Genomic DNA, 18858 nt, shown 5'->3' with positions numbered 1-18858 from the left:
TGACCTTAAATCTAGTCAAGCTCAAGCCAAGTAGCTTGAAAATCAAGCCAAGCCGTGAATACCTATATGATATATAAACAGTTTAAAGTTTGAACCTTGAATACACTCAACAATATCGTTTAAACAACAGTAATTCTCTACTATTTTGCAGTTCCAGGCCCGGCAGACCACCAAAGAGGGCTCCAGTTGGATTAAGTCTGGCAGCTTCACATCTCCAGCATCATCAGCTCAAAAAACAACGCCTAGACAACGGAGATTACCCCTACGAGAACGGACACTTAACAGGTGAGCGAACATTTTCTACATAGAAGGTATACCTCATGGGTCAGTTTACGACCTACGTGAAGAATCCAGAAATTTCAAATGAAGATTAGATTCACGGCGATAACCGTGGAAATATATTCCGAAATGAAGCGAGCGTAATTAAATAGAGTCGGAAATGGATTTATCTTTAAAGTTTTTATGGTCGGAGTTTATTAGAACTGCATTTAACGTCTTCTGAGAGAATATACCGAAGATGATTCGTGAGATAATTCGTCAGGTCATAAACAGGTATAATTGCTATCGAATGATTCCCATCTAGAGGAGCACGGAGCAGAGACATTGGCGTAGAAGAGCGGTCTATAAAAATCGGTGGGTAAAGTTGAACTGGATCTTTTAAGATCGTCCGTGTTTTCTTGGTTAGGAATCGGAGTTATACTGAGGAAATAAGGTGTAATATTCCGTTGTATTTCGTTGGTAAAGGTTATTAAGAGTGATTTATGTTTCTGTCCCTGACAGGTTACGCCTCTGGGCCAACGTTGACCGCCTCATAACTGACTTATGCGAGCTGTTCCACTAAGATCATGTTATAAAATTAAAATAAGACTACAAAACGCGATTTATACTCGAAATGTCGTGATTAAAGGCAATTAAATTGTATGAATATATATATTCGAGATTCGACTTGGTCGGACCGATGTGCATTTAGCTTTTATTTCGAAAAATACCGCGATTATTAAATTGCACTTTTTCGATAACATCTGACAGGTCGGCGAAACGAAGATGGCAGCGGAAGATACAGGTATATACCAGATGCGAGGCTTCTTTCATGTGTGATATCTAATGAGGTGGAATTTGTGGCGGTTTCCAGTCTTTTCAAGTTCGTGTGAATGCCGATTTCGGTTGCATGTTTCTATTTAGATAACAATAAGGAATTGCGTTCGTTCTAGAGTAATTTTCAAAGGTACGATATGAGGAGAAATGGCTACATTTAATAAGTATAAGGTTGCTTACAAACACGAAAGGATTTCTTTGAGTTGTTGCGGTTAACCACATCATGCACCAAGATAGTACGAGGGTTGGAATAGGGGAAACTCGCTTTTATTCATTCAGTAAATGTTTTTATTATACACAATTACACACGGCTTTTCCACTGGGTTAGAACTGAAGTTATTTAGAAATCGCATTGGAATTGAACAATTCATTAAAATTCCATCATGAATAGCAATGGACCAATCCAAATGATTTTATAAACTATCTTCAGACTCGCTTTATGATTATAATTCAGAAGTAGGTACAAAAGCAAATAAAACATTAGCAGACATAGTATATTATGAAACAAGTTGCAGAATGGGCTCCTATTCCAACACGAATGCGAAATTCGAAAACGATCGACGAAGGATCGAGTTTTTGAACGCACGAGTGTTGAAATCACTTTCTGCAACGAGTGTTAGACGATATTTTCTCTATTTCAGTCAAGTTTTGTGATATATTGTCGAAATTCAATGCAAAATTCAGATTATATATCCTAGTGACTTTTGTATTGTATCTTGGAAGTTGGTGTGGGTTACGAAAATTGACAGATTACGAAATTTGAATTTGAATCGTACGTTACGAATTTTGAAATAATTTATAGTTACTCATTAAATTCGTGAATTATGTCTGACGAAATCGATTAAACACCTCCAGAATTGACAAAAATTGAGAATTATGTTGCAAATCATTTTACTATATCCAAATTATATTATATTGACAATTGACGTGCGTTGACATTTGATAGGATCGGAAGTCAGTGTAGACAACCACAAAACGAAAAATATAACTGAAAGCAATGCTACAAGTTCATTACAGCACTGTTTTTAGTACTGTAATGAACTCATTACGATACTGAAATAGAGAAAAACTATTAAGATACTTCCAGGTAGTGTAGGGTTCATGATATATCTTCTTCCTCTTATTATTGTTCGATTCAGAATGTTGAAGGCATCAGGGGTTATTTCTCCCCATCTGAGAAATACCAGTAAACATTGTACGTTCATTGCAGGCGTTTTAATAACTCTAATGAAGAGAACTTCGTCATCTTTTACGACTCTCAATAAAACTTAGTGTCATCATTGGCGCTTATGTGTCCAGATGAGTCCCCCTACTCACATATCATCAAACTGCCCCAATAACACGTAAGAATCATCAGATGTAATTGCTGTTTTCGAAATAGCCCTTACTGTCGTAAAAAATTACATCAAATCTGTTGACCCTTCTTCTGCAAGAACATCTATTTCTATGGGGGTTTGCTGTTTGATTTGGAACTGAACAAGACTAATAAATGAACGTATTTATGAGGTTTGGTCAGTAATTATTGGACCTTAATTAAATCCCTCATTTCACTACTTTAACCAAACTTTGCTTCATACAAGTGTACAGGGTGTTCCTCAATTGGAGGTTCAAAGAAAAATGAAAGATTCCTTGTAAAATTTTAAGAAAAAAGTCCCATAAATGTGGGCTCGAAAACACTACGTTTATATATATCAGCCTGTAGATTTGCATTTGAAATGAGCGTATCAGATGATGTAAACTACAAATTGGAATATCTATGCCAAATTTAAGTCAAAATCAAAGTTTAACATCCTGTATCTCGAAATCCAAGTGTTTGCGGGCCCATGTTTATGGGCCCAAGGATTCTGTCACTTAAATTAACTTTGCTATTATAAATCAGCAGGAATTTTTCCTGCTGATCTGTTAAAAAATTCCTCATAAGTAATAAATTACAAATTCCTTACCTAAACGCCTGAATGCGAGGTTATACAAAACAATTCGCCAAATTAAGAGTACGGAATCCCGAAACAAATAATAACAGAATGTGGTGGGACCCAGAAGGTCGCAGTTAAAATCGGGGATGACCAACCGGACATATTGGAATACCAGAAATCGCCCATTGTCCTGCAGATTAATATATTCCAAAAATTTGCTGGCCATATACGAATTCCACAATATCAACACCTTAATTACCGAATTTGAGTTACAAAAGGGTTTAATAATCGACATACCTAAAAGGTCGCATACGATTTGTTTGGTCTGCATGTGATTTTAGGGGTAGCTACCCCCACGTTATCGGAATTCTGCTGATACAATGCTTTTCAACTGGAGAGAGTTTATTTTATAGTGTGAATAGGTGCTGTTTTCTGGATAGGATTCAATATCAGACAAAGGCTAGCGATCGGTGGTTGGTTCAATTGATAATTGTGCATTTTCAATGATATAAGGGAGTGTAAGAGACAGAAACACGAAAGACGCAAAATATTTTGTAATAAAATGTCATTTAATTCATTGAGAAATACCATAGAGTAATAAACATAGATAGAAGGACTACACGCAATTTTTACATGTCCCCAACATGGTTAAATTACGTTGTCGAATTGTAATATTTTTTCAAATCCACAATTTTTCTATATCGTTATGAATGTATATTATATTTAATGAAATATATTTATTTGAGTGATTCCTGATTGAATAGGCAAATTTGAATATTTGGAAACCGATAGTTTTCCTAATTGTCGAATTTAAAATGCGCAGAATATTTATTATTTTCTGTATCTACCTGCTCAAATCCAAGGTTTGGCAACTTTTGCTCTCCTAGTGTCATCGGTTTTTGTACGTCGTTTGGCGCGCTTGAAGTTTGTTTTCTGAATTTCTGATATATTTAGGTATTTATTTCAATATATTTTGAGTTAATATAAAACTTTGATTCACTATGGGACATAAGAAGTGCGTTCTTTGTGGAGAAATTCGCGAATTGAATGAAATCTCGCATCAATGATATGTTTTCATTTCCGCGCGCTTCATGTCAAATTTGATAGTTCATGTTGGGGACAAAATTTGCTCACTGAAAATGACATATGCTCCCTCTATCTATGTTTATTTTTCTGAGAGAAATGCCAAATTTTTGGAGATTGAGAGATGTGATAACGAATTTCTGGCCTAACAACCATCGTATTTCCCTGATAAGGCCCGGATGACTTTTTTCTTCTCAAATTTCAAATTACAATTTTGAGATGCATGTTTTCAGTTGACTGGAACAATTTTTTATATACATACGAATATTGTCAATTTTGTAATAATGCAGTATTTATGAAGAAAAACTGATATGTCATTTGTTTTGCCATGAAAGCAAAAACCCTTGAAGATCTTCTTAATGTTGGAAAGAAGTACCATAGTTTCTTTTTTATTATTTTTTCCTCTTTCGCACCAAGGTGCCCCCAGGTGTCACTCCTATGATGGCTGTCTTACTAGCCGACGACTTAAGCCGATTTAAGAGCTCATGGAACGATTCTTCTGGTCTCACTCGTTATATTTCGTCTGGTTGTCCATTCGATTACCATTTATCTGGATACTTTCGCGTTTTTAGGGCTCTTCAAAGATTATTGCCCGACGAACGTTTGTTTTAACGACGCATTTAATTATTATTGGAGCTGATTTTTACAGTCCAATTTTATAGCCGGGTATAGAGCAATGCGTTCCCCTCACCCCGCCATCCTCGTTAATATCTCTTTTATTTATCGTATCGTAAATGATAATAAAATATGAGAAATATTTGATTGGTTATATGGTGGCACTTTTCTACGTGTGATCATCTACCTCTATCCCTCTTCTCTGGGATCTGTTATTAATTTTCTATTTGCTTATTTTATCGATTTTACGGTCTGGATAATTCCTTATTCTGGTTTTTATTCTCGGAAATGTTAGTCAGCAAAGTTGCGTCTCACCAGGCTTTCCTGGAAATGCATTTTATTGCATCCAACAAAACAACAAAAATGAAACTGCTCCTACAATTTCAGAATGGGCTTAAAACCATCTTAGGAAAATCTTGAGATTAGATGCGAAAACTTGATCGAATAATATCGAGAGTGCGAAATTGTTCTGTATCCAAATCCAAGACAGCCTCAAGATGAATGCTCATTTAGAAGATCCCACTGAAAATTTGTCATCTGTCTGACCTTAAAGTATGTAACACCTAAAGACCTTAAAGATCCCATGAAGAGGAAGAAGGTTAGATTCCAAACTAGAGTTGAGTTTGAAGACAAATATAAACAAGGAATGAACAAATGGTTGTTCCAAAAATTAAGATTCTAAAAAACGTCTTACATAGGGTTGAAAAATTGACTAATGAAGGCGTTCTGATTTTTCTACCATGCTTTGTTTCACAGTTCCATATCCTACGGCATCCTCTTTTGGGATGATGCACCTGAAGCAAATTTAGTTTTTCTCGAGCAGAAGAGAGCAAATAAGAACTTTGGCTGGAATTACCAACTGCTTAGAATACTTCATCTTCATAAAGTATTCTATAATATCCTCATCTTTTATGCCCGATTCATCTATGCTTGTTTGCTTCATGTTCATGAAAACAGGCACATCGAAAGTGACGAATTCCATCAGTATGCAACAAGAAAAAGACAAGAACTTTGCATGCCATATCATAGAATGAAGCTATCACAGAAAGTCAAGAATTATTTAGCCATCAAAATCAAACTATGGCATTCATATAGACGTCTCAGACTCGTTCTAATTTCTAGATGTTACTACTTTTGTCAGATGGGTTCAAGTAGATTTCATTAATATTTTGGGATCTTGTATTTTATAACTTTCAATTGTAACCGCATGTTTTGTGATAATTTGTGAAAAAATTTTGATTTGATATAATCCACTTCATACCCATTAGAAGGCAAAAGGTCGATCGATAGAGAATGGAGAGTTTTTGAGATGAATCATGAGGGAGTTGTTATTGCTATTGGTCTGTGCTTGAAGAGTTCCCATCAGTCCTGCCAATACGAGTATATAATTTTCATTCAGCAACATTTCAAAGGACATCACGAGGAGGAAAATCACAAAGCAACATAATCAATAAATCAGTAAGGACTGACCGCTTAGCTTTTGTTTTGGTCGGAGCGAAGGGTCGCTGCTATAAAACACTCTTTGGAATATTCGAAATTGAATAATTTAGGTCTAAGCGAAGCGAGATGTAGTTGATGTGACTGCTAAAAGCTTTCGACGAATTCAATTTACCGATGTCACAGTCAGTTATAGCAAGGATTTACGGTTTTGTAATTATCACGGTTGCTTTTGTACGATTTCCTGAGCACGCGAAAACTTTTGTTGTTCATTGTTCTCCGACACCTTAACTATATCGCCCATTCTTCTTTTCTAAGGGGTTCGTCATGTTATTTTGAATGAAATTTGGTAATAAGCTATTTGCTATTTGTATTTCAGCTCGAGAACCATCCATGAATGTAAAATTCAGTAACAAAAAGAATTGGACCTACAATAATGAAATTGAAAACTTCAAATGATACGATCTTATTGAATGGGCTCTATTCTGTAACTCAAATAGAAAGGATCGTAATTTGAGAAATCGAAATGTTTCACTTCTATCTCATCCAAAACAGAAAACGATTCCAGTTTTCTATTCGATCCATACCATCTCTATTCGATTTGTTACCGTTACAGAATATGGCTGAGTATTATGTATTTAATTAATTATTTATTTGTCACTTTCTTTAGATTGAAGAGAAATATTGATCCATAAAGTTTTAAGTGACTTTAAACTGGCAGTTCTTGTATCTGGAAGGTTAGATACAATTGGAAATGAGTCCAGGTAGTAACGAAATTTATCGCAAGATTTCTTCACTGTAACCTTTCTACAAATATGAGGAGTGAATCTTATGGTTCCACTGATAATTCCCATAGAAACGTTGAGCTGTGCATCAAATTCATGAACATGAGTACTATTAAACCAAACAGAATAACAGTATTCAGTAGCAGAAAAACATTAAGGTTTTAGACTACTTTGCGCTGAAACTGCAATTCCGCTAGATGGAGCTACCCGAAAATTTTTGGTAGATTTGTACCTGACACACCCATTCAACTTGAAGAACGGCCTGTTTGGTATTTATTGCCCCTAATAAAATCTCAACTCTCGATGCCCAGCAAAGAGTAAATTTGTGTTTCTGTAAACTTTAGAAATTCAGTTCAGTTTAGATAAAGTGGGTCAAAGCTGCCGTACGAAAAGTGCTGGCACCAGCACCCCATGAAGAACCAGTTAATTTTTGAGGAATATTATGCCATGAATATTTGGGAGTGTAATCATGATTTCAAGACGGAATTATTGAGTTACTTTCAATTTTCTATATTTCTATTGATTATTTAAATGAAAAGAGGAAACTTCTATCATTTTTAAACCTTCCTTTCGAGCATTGTCCAAAACTTGGGAATCAGAATGACGAACACATAATTGGGGCTAATAACCGCATCAAACCTTCATACTTACCAAAAACTGACAATAATTACTTCTGTACCACTCGCAAAAAGGTAATATCCGAGTCTGTCAAACCCAAAAGAAAATATTCACGAGGCAGTCTCTGGCCAGTTGATAAAACCCATCTTAAGTGCTCCTTCGGTTAATCTGTCGGTCGACTAGCAGAGAGAGAGAAGTGTTAATAAACTGGGCGTTGATATTATTTACGCTGTATTTCCCAGAAGTAACCCGCTCATAATATATAAGCCGTATTAAATGATCGCGCACAAACGGACAGACAGTCAGACATACAGATAATAAAGCCAAGCATCGCTCTTCAGACAATGACAACCTGTAATTATTGCTGGTCTGATGAGAGAGTGCATTAGTGTAGTAGTGGTCGCTATTTCTTATACGGGCGAAGAAGGCTTGAACACCATGCGTAAGCTTCTTTTTCTTGAGGGGTGTCTTCGGATATCTCACATATTTGTTCTCAATTATTTTCAATAATTGATTTATAAAATATAAAGGTAGGTGTCTAACGGCGCTATTGAGATGCTGTTTTTCTGATATAAGCTGGTGTTCCACAAGGTAGTATTATGGGACCTCTTATATTGTAATAATATAAAGTTATTAATAGCTAAGTATATCTGAGGCGCGTTAGTTTTTTCACTATCTGATGAGAGCTGGTGTTCCACAAGGTAATATTCTCGGACCTTCCATATAATTGTAGATAATTAATAGCGTTATTGCAGCAAATAAGGATTCTAAAAGTTGATGGTTTTATTCGTTCTTAAGTCTCATGATGAAATAAAGTAAAATTAATGATGAAGGTTTTTGATTCAAACCGGATGTCGAGTTGCCAAAATCCATATTCGATGCAGAGATCAAACTGCTCTGCTCATGGTAGAATCTGTTGGCTTAACGTTTCAGGAGACAACATCCTCGAAACCCAATATCGACAGGAATTGAAGCATGCTAACGAAATTTGTACCCAGTTTCCACCGTATTATTTTTAATATTAATATTTGTTAACGGATGAATGGACAGACTCTATTACGGCTTCATATTGTCCGTATGTCGGCGTGGGGTAGATACACTCGTGTCGGATCATGTGGAGGGACTTTCATGCATTGTGCGGTGATGATGATGGGAAGTGGCACCTCGGATGAAGTGGCACAGTGGACCAGATAATCGGCGGCAGAAACCAAGCTGGGTTGCGCCATCGAAAAAAATCACATTAAAAAGGTTTTCTCTATTTCAGTATCGTAATGAGTTCATTACAGTACTAAAAACAATTTTGTAATGATTTCTTTACAGTTTCAGTTATATTTTTCGTTTTGTGGTTGTCTGCACTGACTTTTGATCAAATTTCAACACACGTCAATTGTCAATATAATATAATTTGGAAAAAGTGGGATGATTTGTAACATTATTTGCTATTTCTCTTACTTCTGGTGTTCTTAAATTGATTTCCTCAGACATAATTCACGAATTTAATGCGTAATTATAAATTATTTCAAAATTCAAAACGTACTATTCAAATGCAAATGACGTAATCTGTCAATTCTCGTAACAGTCACACCAACTGCCAAGATACAATACAAAAGTCACTAGGATGTATAACCTGATTTTTCATTTATCGACAATATTTTACAAAACTTGACTGAAATAGAGAAAATATCGTCTAATACTCGTTGCAGAAGGCAATTCCAACGCTCTTGCATCGCTCGTTTTCGAATTTCTCATTCGTGTTGGAATAGGAGCCCATTCTGCAACTTGCTCAAGAATATACTATTGAAAGGACGAAATTATAAAGATCAAATCGAGAAATATTAAAACAACCAAGCAAAGTTTATAGTGAATGAAAAATCAATATAATAAATTGTTTGGTAGTAAAATAAATAATTTACATGAATGGAAGAGAAAACACAAACACTAGCAAGTTCTGTTACAAGCAGAATCAAATTTAATAATATAATTAACTTTTAACAAAACCAAGAACATGGTTCGCAAATTTCTTCGAAGAATAAATGTTTTCTTCTACCGACTGTATACCTTTCTCTTGGAAACAGTAAATCGAAGGGGAATTTAGAAGGTTCAAGCAATGTTTCGCGAACTCGTTTAACCTTCTCGTTAAGCTGACGATTTGCCTGGTCTATTGGGCATGCATTGTGCAGTCGAATATGAAAAGCAAACAATGATACATACGGGTAAAGTATGATATCATATTTCGATTGAAGTTGAAGGGGATGCACAGTCGAAGAACGGTTGCATGGGTGGTCAGGCTGAGAAATGCGATCGGGTGGTACCTGCTGAAATCGCAAAGTTTTATGCAGACTATTCTCGTTAGTGTCATTTTGCTCCGTCGAGCGTCACGAATGACACAACGATGTGGGTTGACTTTTGGCAAGTAATATCAAGATTTTAGGTCGAAGACAGACGGTATATACCTTTACGCACTTCAAGGATTGAATCAATAGTTTTAATCCTTAATTTCAGAGACTAAAATGGTACTTTTAATACTTGTTACTAGGATAACATTTCTATTAACACACTTCTTTTACAAGACTTCTAATTTGAGACGTTTTTAACAAATTAATTATTTTCAACAGATTATTGATACAGGCTTGATACAGATAGGTATCTTCTAATAGTATATTCTGAAACAAGTTACTGAATGGGCTTCTATTCCAATACGAATGCGAAAGCATGAGTGTTGGAATTGTCGTCCGCAACGAATAATAGACGATATTTTCTCCACTTCAGTCGAGTTTTGTGAAATATTCTCGAAATTCAATGAAAAATTCAGATTATCCATCCTAGTGACTTTTGTATTATATCTTGGCATTTTTTTGGTGTGACTGTTACGAAAATTGACAGATTACAGAATTTGAATTTGAATCGTATTTTTCGAATTTTGGAATAATTTATAATTACGCATTGTATTCGTGAATTATGTCTGACGAAAATGATTTAACACCACCAAAATGAGGAAAAATTGTAAATAATGTTGCAAAACATTTCACTATATCCAAATTATATTATATTGACATTGAAATTTGAGTGGATCGGAAGTCAGTGTAGACAACCCCGAAACGAAAAATATAACTGAAAACAATGCTGTAATGAGTTCGTTACAGCACTGTTTTTAGTACTGTAATGAACTCATTACGATACTGAAATAGATAAATGTTTTTCAAAATGAATAGAAAAGCGTATAAACTGCTTGACTTCAGTGTTTTTAATTAAAAATTCCACTTTAGTCCCTAGGACCCTAGGTCCTAGAATATACTATTATATTATTATTATTATATTGAATTTTTTCATTCAATTATCTGCCTTCATTCGACAGTGAATATATTGTTTATTGGCAAAATCCGTCTACGAGTTCCGTACATACGACCGTTGGAAATTTTGTCTTTTGAATATTTCAAAACAAACAATTGGTTCGAAATGCTGATTTGGTTGATATGAAAATTTTCCTTGAGATGTGAATTAACAATTCAATGCTTATCACATCATCGACAAATCAAGAACAATATTAGAAAAAAAATTCACAATATTTTCGTGGCAAATGAGATTTTTTGCGTATATTCATAACAACAATTTAAAGCTTTGTAGAAAATTTCGTGTTTTGGGAGCTTCATCAGAACTATAGAAAATTCAAGAAGAATATCGAAACCAAATTAAACATTTCAGTGACAACAGAACCCACTGAGTTCAGATTTTGCACGTGTAGATATCATGAACTTCTAAGCTAAATGTAAAATTTCGTGATTATCGCCTGATTATGAATAATTGAAAATTCAAGTATAATATGAAAAAAATCAAAAGGACTGACGTGAAAACAGGAACTTTTGAGCGCTCATTAATTCATTTACCAATTGCAACCTTGGATATAAATTTCTGTGGGCTCCAAGGGTGAAATTTGCGCATGATTGACGAGCCCTCAAAAGCTCCTGACTTTTGCTTATCTTATTTTAAGTTTATTGTATATTCAATTCAATCAATCTATTGCGTATAGTATATGATCATCCCATATTCTGTAAGATTCAAATAATTATATTTTCACTTTTCACTACTTACACGTTTCTGCTACATAAATTGTGAAAAATTAACGAAACTATCCTAGAGCTATTCCGAAGGCTCACAATGCAAATAAACCAAAGCGTACAAATTCTCACACGCGGGCGGGATACCAATAATACCATGTGGCAAAATGAGAAATCCACGAAAAAACGTTCCGAACTACCCAAGATAGTATTAATCGCAAATTGTATATAATCTTTCATTTATTACATTCCTTTCCACCCGAAGGCGTCAAGCCATTTTTCGAACAATCCCAAGAATTCCGGTAATAACAATGGCAATAAATAACCTGGACGAGAGATGTGATTGGGAACCAGAGAACAGAGAGAGCCCTAAACGATAAATTTATAAAGCAACAACTACAGTCCATCCGAAAATTAATAACAGCCCGAATTATGTAAAATTGCTATAATCAAATCTTTAAAGTTATCGAGATAACCACGCTTAAACGCAAAACAAATTGTAAATGGTAGATATAAAATTATAGATCCAAGAAGTGGATGCCTCCGGGCCACGGCATGTCATTGGGAGCTATTTGTTACGACTATTCATTTGAAATTGGTCGAATAGGTATGTTTGTGGTGAGCTTGCGACCAACTTAAGTGGTTTAACTGCAGGGTACCACCTTTTCGGTTGGCCTTTCCTGAAATTAGACCGTCATTTATATAATTGTATCCGAAAAGGTTTTATAAAGCCGTTTTGGTTTTATTGCCGTTTTATGTATATCAACTCACCGATCATTTTTTCGTATTATCTATTCCATCTGTTTTGGAATCGAAGTCAAGGGGATATATGTAACGAATACTATACCACTTTCACAATGTGATATCCTGTCTAACGTGTCATTATTTTCGGTAATGAGATCGAAGTCTAATTAATTATTCAATCGAAAGCAGAAAATTTGATAATTCATCATCAATTGTTGGTATTTTCGAACGGGGAGGATCAAGGACGGATAGCACCTGATATTTTCAGTTTAATATCATAAGAGTATAGAGAATATTCGATTATACACCGAGTCACGAGACGAGACCACTCGAGCTGCGCTTTCGTATAATCGAAATATATTGTCTTTGCTCGAGTTAGTATTCCTTACAATTATATAACGAATAATTTCAATAACTATAACCAAAGCACTGCATTTTGATAATTCAATGACATTTCACTGAGCTTGACTTTTATTTTTTTGGCGAACGAGCAAGAATGTAACTACGGAAATGATCACAATATGGCAGGAGGAGATACACCAAAACGATTATACTACGTCGTCGAGTAGTATAATCACTTATCAATACGCCGTAACTATACTATAACTTACGGATTCAATTGGTTCATTTGAACATGAGTTGTATAATCACCACAATTAGTTTTTACACTGGCCCATGACCAAAGTGTTTTCTTTTAATTCGTTCAGAAAAATTGTTTCTTTCGCGATATTTCTTCGATATCAATAATTTGAAATGGACGCAGTCAATCAATATACATATTTCTGTTATTTCGAAACTGCCGATTCCATTTAGATGAAAGTTTGCATTTGATTTAAAATAAAAATCTTAAGCTTCGTGTCAAATTACCCAATAATTCAAACAACAAATATCACTCCTTAGGGTTACGAAAATTTTTTAGATGAAATGCTTTAAGAAGTTCACTATTGACAAAACCAAAACAGGGAAGAAATCAATTCAGAAAAATGACGAAAGAGCTTATGTGCAAACAGGAGATTTTGGTTGCTTGTTAATCTTGTTATTAATGCACCAATAGGGCATTTTTAGTCAGATCTTTAGTCTCCAAGCGTTCGAGAAATCTTGGGATACATTTCATCTCTACCCGAACTTATTTCCAATTGTATCTTACCCCCGATATCAGAAATGCCAGATTAAAGTCACGTAAACCTTTATGTAGTAATACTTTCCTTCAATCTAATGAAAGTGACAAGGAAATCTGGCGTTCGGAATGGAATTCTTCTAATGTCTTCAACATGAGTCTGATCGTTGATCCTTCAGAGATCCTTCAGTTTCCTTGGATCCATAATTTTGAAGTTCGCAGAGAATTTTGAATCAAAAAGGGTACCACCAAAATCCAAAAATTGGTATATAGAAATCTGAAAATTTGATGTTATGCTCTGGAAAGAAACGGGCTCAAATAAAAAGCTAGTAAAAAGTTAGACTTGTTCTTGCAACGATTGAAACATGATGAGATTCAACTGTGAGATTTTGTACTTTCCTATGTTAAAGAGGAAGCATTAAGGTACATACATGATAAGAGTGAATTATAGACATGTTTATTGAGTAAATTTCAGTTAATTTGGAGGACACATGTATGATTTCCTAAACATCCTTTTACGTAAAAGTAAAGTGAACTAAGGGTCAAGTGATTCGAAAGATATCGAATGATTTTTCCACGCAAACCTTGAAAACTTCAAGAGGAAATGAGAATTTTTTCCCCAAACGATTTCAAACGCATACCATCAGACGTAATAACCTACACCTAAAAAGAGATCCAACATAACCCCAACTTTTAAAATACCCCTTCAGATGGTATCTTGCCCAAATTGACGAAATAATACGAAACTCAATCTGGATGATTAATGTTCCCGAAACAATATTAATCAGACAAAACAAAGCGCATGTAAATGGTCCTGATAATAAGAGAAAGGCATCTTGGTGATCAGCCTAGTGACATCGAATGATTGATGACGAATGGGAAGTTAATCTTTCATGTGTGTTTGTACGTATGTCTGTGTGTGTGTGTTGGACCGTGAGCTGTGTGGCCCATCGGCCATCCACGACCAACATTTACACTCAGGCTAATTAAGAAATTGTACAGGCCGTTTCACTTGTATCGAGTTCCACTTCACTGGACAAGGGTCCATTTACTCTGATTATGCTCTTCGACCGTTTAGTGGGAAATTTGTTTATTTTCGTTATTTGAAATTGGTCAATCGAAGAGTAACACTTTCCGAAAAAATTCTATTTGGATAAGTGAATTTTATAAAGGGTCTTCCCCACCATGATTATTATTTTAATTTTTTTTGCCCTTTATCAGGTATTCTCATAGCTCTTGCCGAAAGTTTATAAATATTGATATTCACCTTTAAAAAACCATTTATCTATCTCAAGTACTAATTTTTATGCTTTTCGAATAGTTGGATTTGTCTTCATGGTAGTTTGTAACGGGTGTTACGAGGTATATAACTTTAAGTTGGCATTACTGTTCAAGATGACGACCGATTTAACAGCTGTCAAGTGATTTATACTCAGTTTGGTTTGGCAATTCATCATGAATAAACTCACACCTGAACAGCGCTTGCAAATAGTGCAATTTTATTTCGAAAATAATGGTTCTGTGCGGAATACGTATCGCGCACTACGTCCATTTTATTTTGTTTAGTGATGAAGCGCACTTCTGGTTGTATGGCTACGTCAACAAACAAAACTGCCGCATTTGGAGTGAAGCTAATCCTCAAGTGTATGTCGAAACACCGTTACATCCAGAAAAACTGACTGTTTGGTGCGCATTATGGGCTGGTGGAATCATTGGTCCGTACTTCTTCAAAAACGATGATGGCCAGAATGTTACAGTCAATGGTGATCCGTATAGAGCCATGATTGCTAACTTTTCCATTCCTGAATTGAACAACCATGATGTCCAGGAGCTGTGGTTCCAACAAGACGGCGCAACATGTCACACAGCTCGTGCCACAATCGATTTATTGAAAGACACTTTTGGTGACCGCCTAATTTCACGTTTTGGACCTGTGAATTGGCCTCCAAGATCCTGTGATTTAACACCGCTAGACTACTTTCTGTGGGGCTATGTAAAGTCATTGGTCTATGCGGATAAGCCATCAACCCTTGACCATTTGGAAGACAACATTCGCCGTGTTATTGCCGATATACGGCTACAAATGTTGGAAAAAGTCATCGAAAATTGGACGTCCAGATTGGACTACATCCGAGCCAGCCGTGGCGGTCATATGCCAGAAATCATATTTAAAATGTAATGCCACAAGATTATCTTGAGAATAAATGAAATTTATGTCAATCGAATAATCCTTCGTTGCTTTATTGCAATTTAAAGTTCTATAGCTCTAAAAAAAAACACCCTTTACAACTCTAGATATCAATCTACTAGGTCTCTCTGAGGGTCTCTCAATATTATCCGACATAAACGTCAGGAGTTATTTGTAGCTCATGTAGATCATTGTAGCAAATGGGAGTAAAATCGGTCCACTAAGTTTTTACTGAATTTGAAGAAAAAAGGCGAATATAATGATTTTCACCTTCATAATAATTCAAAATTTCCTTGCGTCAGAGTTCAATATGTATAAAATTGAGATTTGTACTGAAAATTGACATTATGTAATTAATTAAATATGGAATTATATAGTTGATGATTACTTACATATCCTTCATATTTTCGATATTAATTGTGTCACTGGAACGACAGCCGAATTTCTGACATTACAGGGTCAGCTGTGCCCATAAATTATACATAATTCATATTGCAGTGGCCTTAGGACCGAGCCTTGGGTAATTCCTATTTTGCATTGGTACATTGTCTCTTCTGTTTTTATTCCAATTGTATTTTACCTCCCAGATACTAAAACTACCAGATTGAAGTCACGCAAACATTTATGAATTAATACCTTCCTTCAATCTGATGACAGTGACAAGAAAATTTGGAGTTCGGAATGAAGTTTTTGTAATGTCTCCAACAAAAGTCTAATCGTTGATCCTTCAGAGAAAGTTCTTGGTTTCAATCTTCCTAGGAAAATTTGGTCTATTTTAAATCGACTTAGGACTGGTCATGTTCGTTGTAATAGTATGCTCTTCAAATGGCATACTATGTGAGTGTGGTGTCGAAGAAACCATTGACCACTAGGTGAATACTTGTCCTGTTTATAAATTTCATGGTGGTTTCCAAGCTATCCATTCATTTTCAGATTCTTTTTTAGAATGGATCTCTAACTCAAATCAATATATTGAAAACTAACATTTATTACTCCTTTCTGGTTCTTTTTTTTATTTATAGATTTAATTATAAAGTTGTCAACCGTTAATGAAGAGAAAGGATGTAGAAGATTTTGTTTGGATGAAGAGAAAGCCCTTCAATATGAATATATCAGCTTATTCTTTAAACAAATATACAAACCACTGACTGCACTTATACGGAGAGTCAGAGTTTATGCCGAGGTTTTTATCTGTACTCCTGTATCATATCCATTGAAATGTATGATGCCCCGTTTGCATTTCCTCTGCTACCAATACTTACTCAGGTTTTGATAACCAAGAGCAAGGTTTTGATAACCAAGAGCAAGTGTTCTTGACAGAAGAGAGATATTTTGTGGATCCTTTTCCATGTTCTGGAGATTATAATTCAGAGGATAATGTCTCGTGAGGAAACCCTCATTTCTAGTTTATTAAATGAGAACAGCTTTTTGACCCAGCTCGTCTAGTAGAAAAGGAATAATTCAATAAATGCCACAAGTCTGAAAGACACAGAAATACCCTGATAAAATAATGATGTGTCTGTCGTCTTGTTCCACGAGTGTTTGCCGCCCGTTCGGCATAAATCCAGGTTCCCAGATAGCTGCGGTTTTATAGTCGTGTTGTACCAGAAGCAAATCAAAGTTTTCTCGTCCTCCAACAAATTTCGCTGACAGGTGAAATGGATCGTGTTCGATCTCAGGTAGAAATCGCAGCCACAGGAGAAGAGTCTCGATTCGCAGCAGGTAACCAAGGCGGTCTTTTAGACGAGCCAAGACCTACGACCTATCTCGGTCCGATCCCATGCCACCCTCATTAACAGAAAATAATTATCCAACTGTAATTACCGGGGAATTATTGGTGCCGGAGAATTGTTTATGAGAAATCTTCATTCGCAAATACATCTTTACGCATTCGATTATGGCAACGAGGCTTACCGCTGGCACCACGGGGACCCATTTATGGGCCCATTTGTGCACCGAGGTGCAGTCGAAGAGAGTCGGAAAGAAAAACAACAAAATATTTCAAAAATTACTGTGGTTGAAAAAGGAAGTAAATAGCTGAGGAATATATATTTTTTTTTAGGATAGAGCAATACAAACATCATCAACTTCAAACAACAAAACATGTGTAAATGTAATCTCAGTATTAGCAGAGGAAATGTAATGATGTAATGATCTTATCGCCCCTCCCATGATATATTCTAATCTACACGTCCAAATGTCTATAATTTCGGGAATCTGAACCAAACTAGCATTAGATTCTAATGAAAAGTAAAATCGCAAAAATACTTATATGAACTTTCTATATTTTTGCAGATATGGCAAGGATGGAAAAGTCACCTCTTCTAGCCAATGGCTACAACCATCCTCCACATCTGGGTCACATGCAGTTCATGCAGATGCCACATCCTGCAGCAGCACATTCTGCCCTTTTATCTCCTGCCATGCCACACAATCTATCAAGACATGACGGTTCAGTCATAAAAAATCAGGGTTTGACGTCTATGGAAGCCATCGCCAGGTAAGTGTCATAACTTGAATACTTCTTACTAAGGGTATCATAGTTTATTTATTTATTCATACGGGCTTGCCATTTTACAATCTTAATTTTATAATGTATTCTGAACAAAAACAAGAAAAACAAAAAAAATCAAGAACTAGATATAAAAAGAAGAAAAATCAACATCAACATATAAAAACAAACAATATTCACATTAATAATGTAAGGAAGATCACAATTACCACAATGAAAGCATTATTCTGCTTTGATTAATAAAACATAACATATATGTTTCTAATCCAAACTTATTGTATCGCCTCTGTACTTTTATCTTGTTAATACGGAGGAAATTGTACCAATTTTGCGTCATAAAGAGTTTCGACAATCTTGGATTCCCGCATTTCGAATCATACTGAAAGGAAAATGACTAGTTGTTGTTCAACGAGAATATGACTATATATATATATATATATATATATATATATATATATATATATATATTCTTTTGAGAAAGAGCAATACAAAATATTAATTTCAAACAATCAAGCATATGTGTCGATGAATCTCAGTATTAGCAGAGGAAATGTAACGGGGCATCATACATTTCAATGTATGATACAAGAGAACAGATAAAAACCTCAGCAAAAACTCCGTCTCCCCGTATCGGTGTAGTGACTGGTTTGTGTAAACGTTTACAGAATAAGCTGACATAATTTATATTGAAGGACT

At 35.3% G+C, this 18858-nt stretch overlaps 1 protein-coding gene across 3 annotated transcripts in view; it reads left to right on the top strand.

Annotated features, from left to right (window-relative positions):
• LOC123684874 (dachshund homolog 2) overlaps positions 1 to 18858 on the top strand; it is a 283084-nt gene that overhangs the window by 75043 nt on the left and 189183 nt on the right. For 2 of the 3 annotated variants that reach the window (XM_045624368.1, XM_045624367.1), the window contains exons 2-3: positions 152 to 285; positions 17946 to 18150. In XM_045624368.1, the coding sequence (XP_045480324.1) occupies positions 152 to 285; positions 17946 to 18150 (339 nt within the window). The remainder of the gene's footprint in view (positions 1 to 151; positions 286 to 17945; positions 18151 to 18858) is intronic. The other variant, XM_045624369.1, reaches the window with a different exon arrangement.

Source organism: Harmonia axyridis, chromosome 7, assembly GCF_914767665.1.
Source record: "Harmonia axyridis chromosome 7, icHarAxyr1.1, whole genome shotgun sequence".
NCBI lineage: Eukaryota > Metazoa > Arthropoda > Insecta > Coleoptera > Coccinellidae > Harmonia > Harmonia axyridis.
The sequence above is the reverse complement of the archived record's forward strand: the minus strand, read 5'-3'. Positions and strand labels throughout refer to the sequence as shown.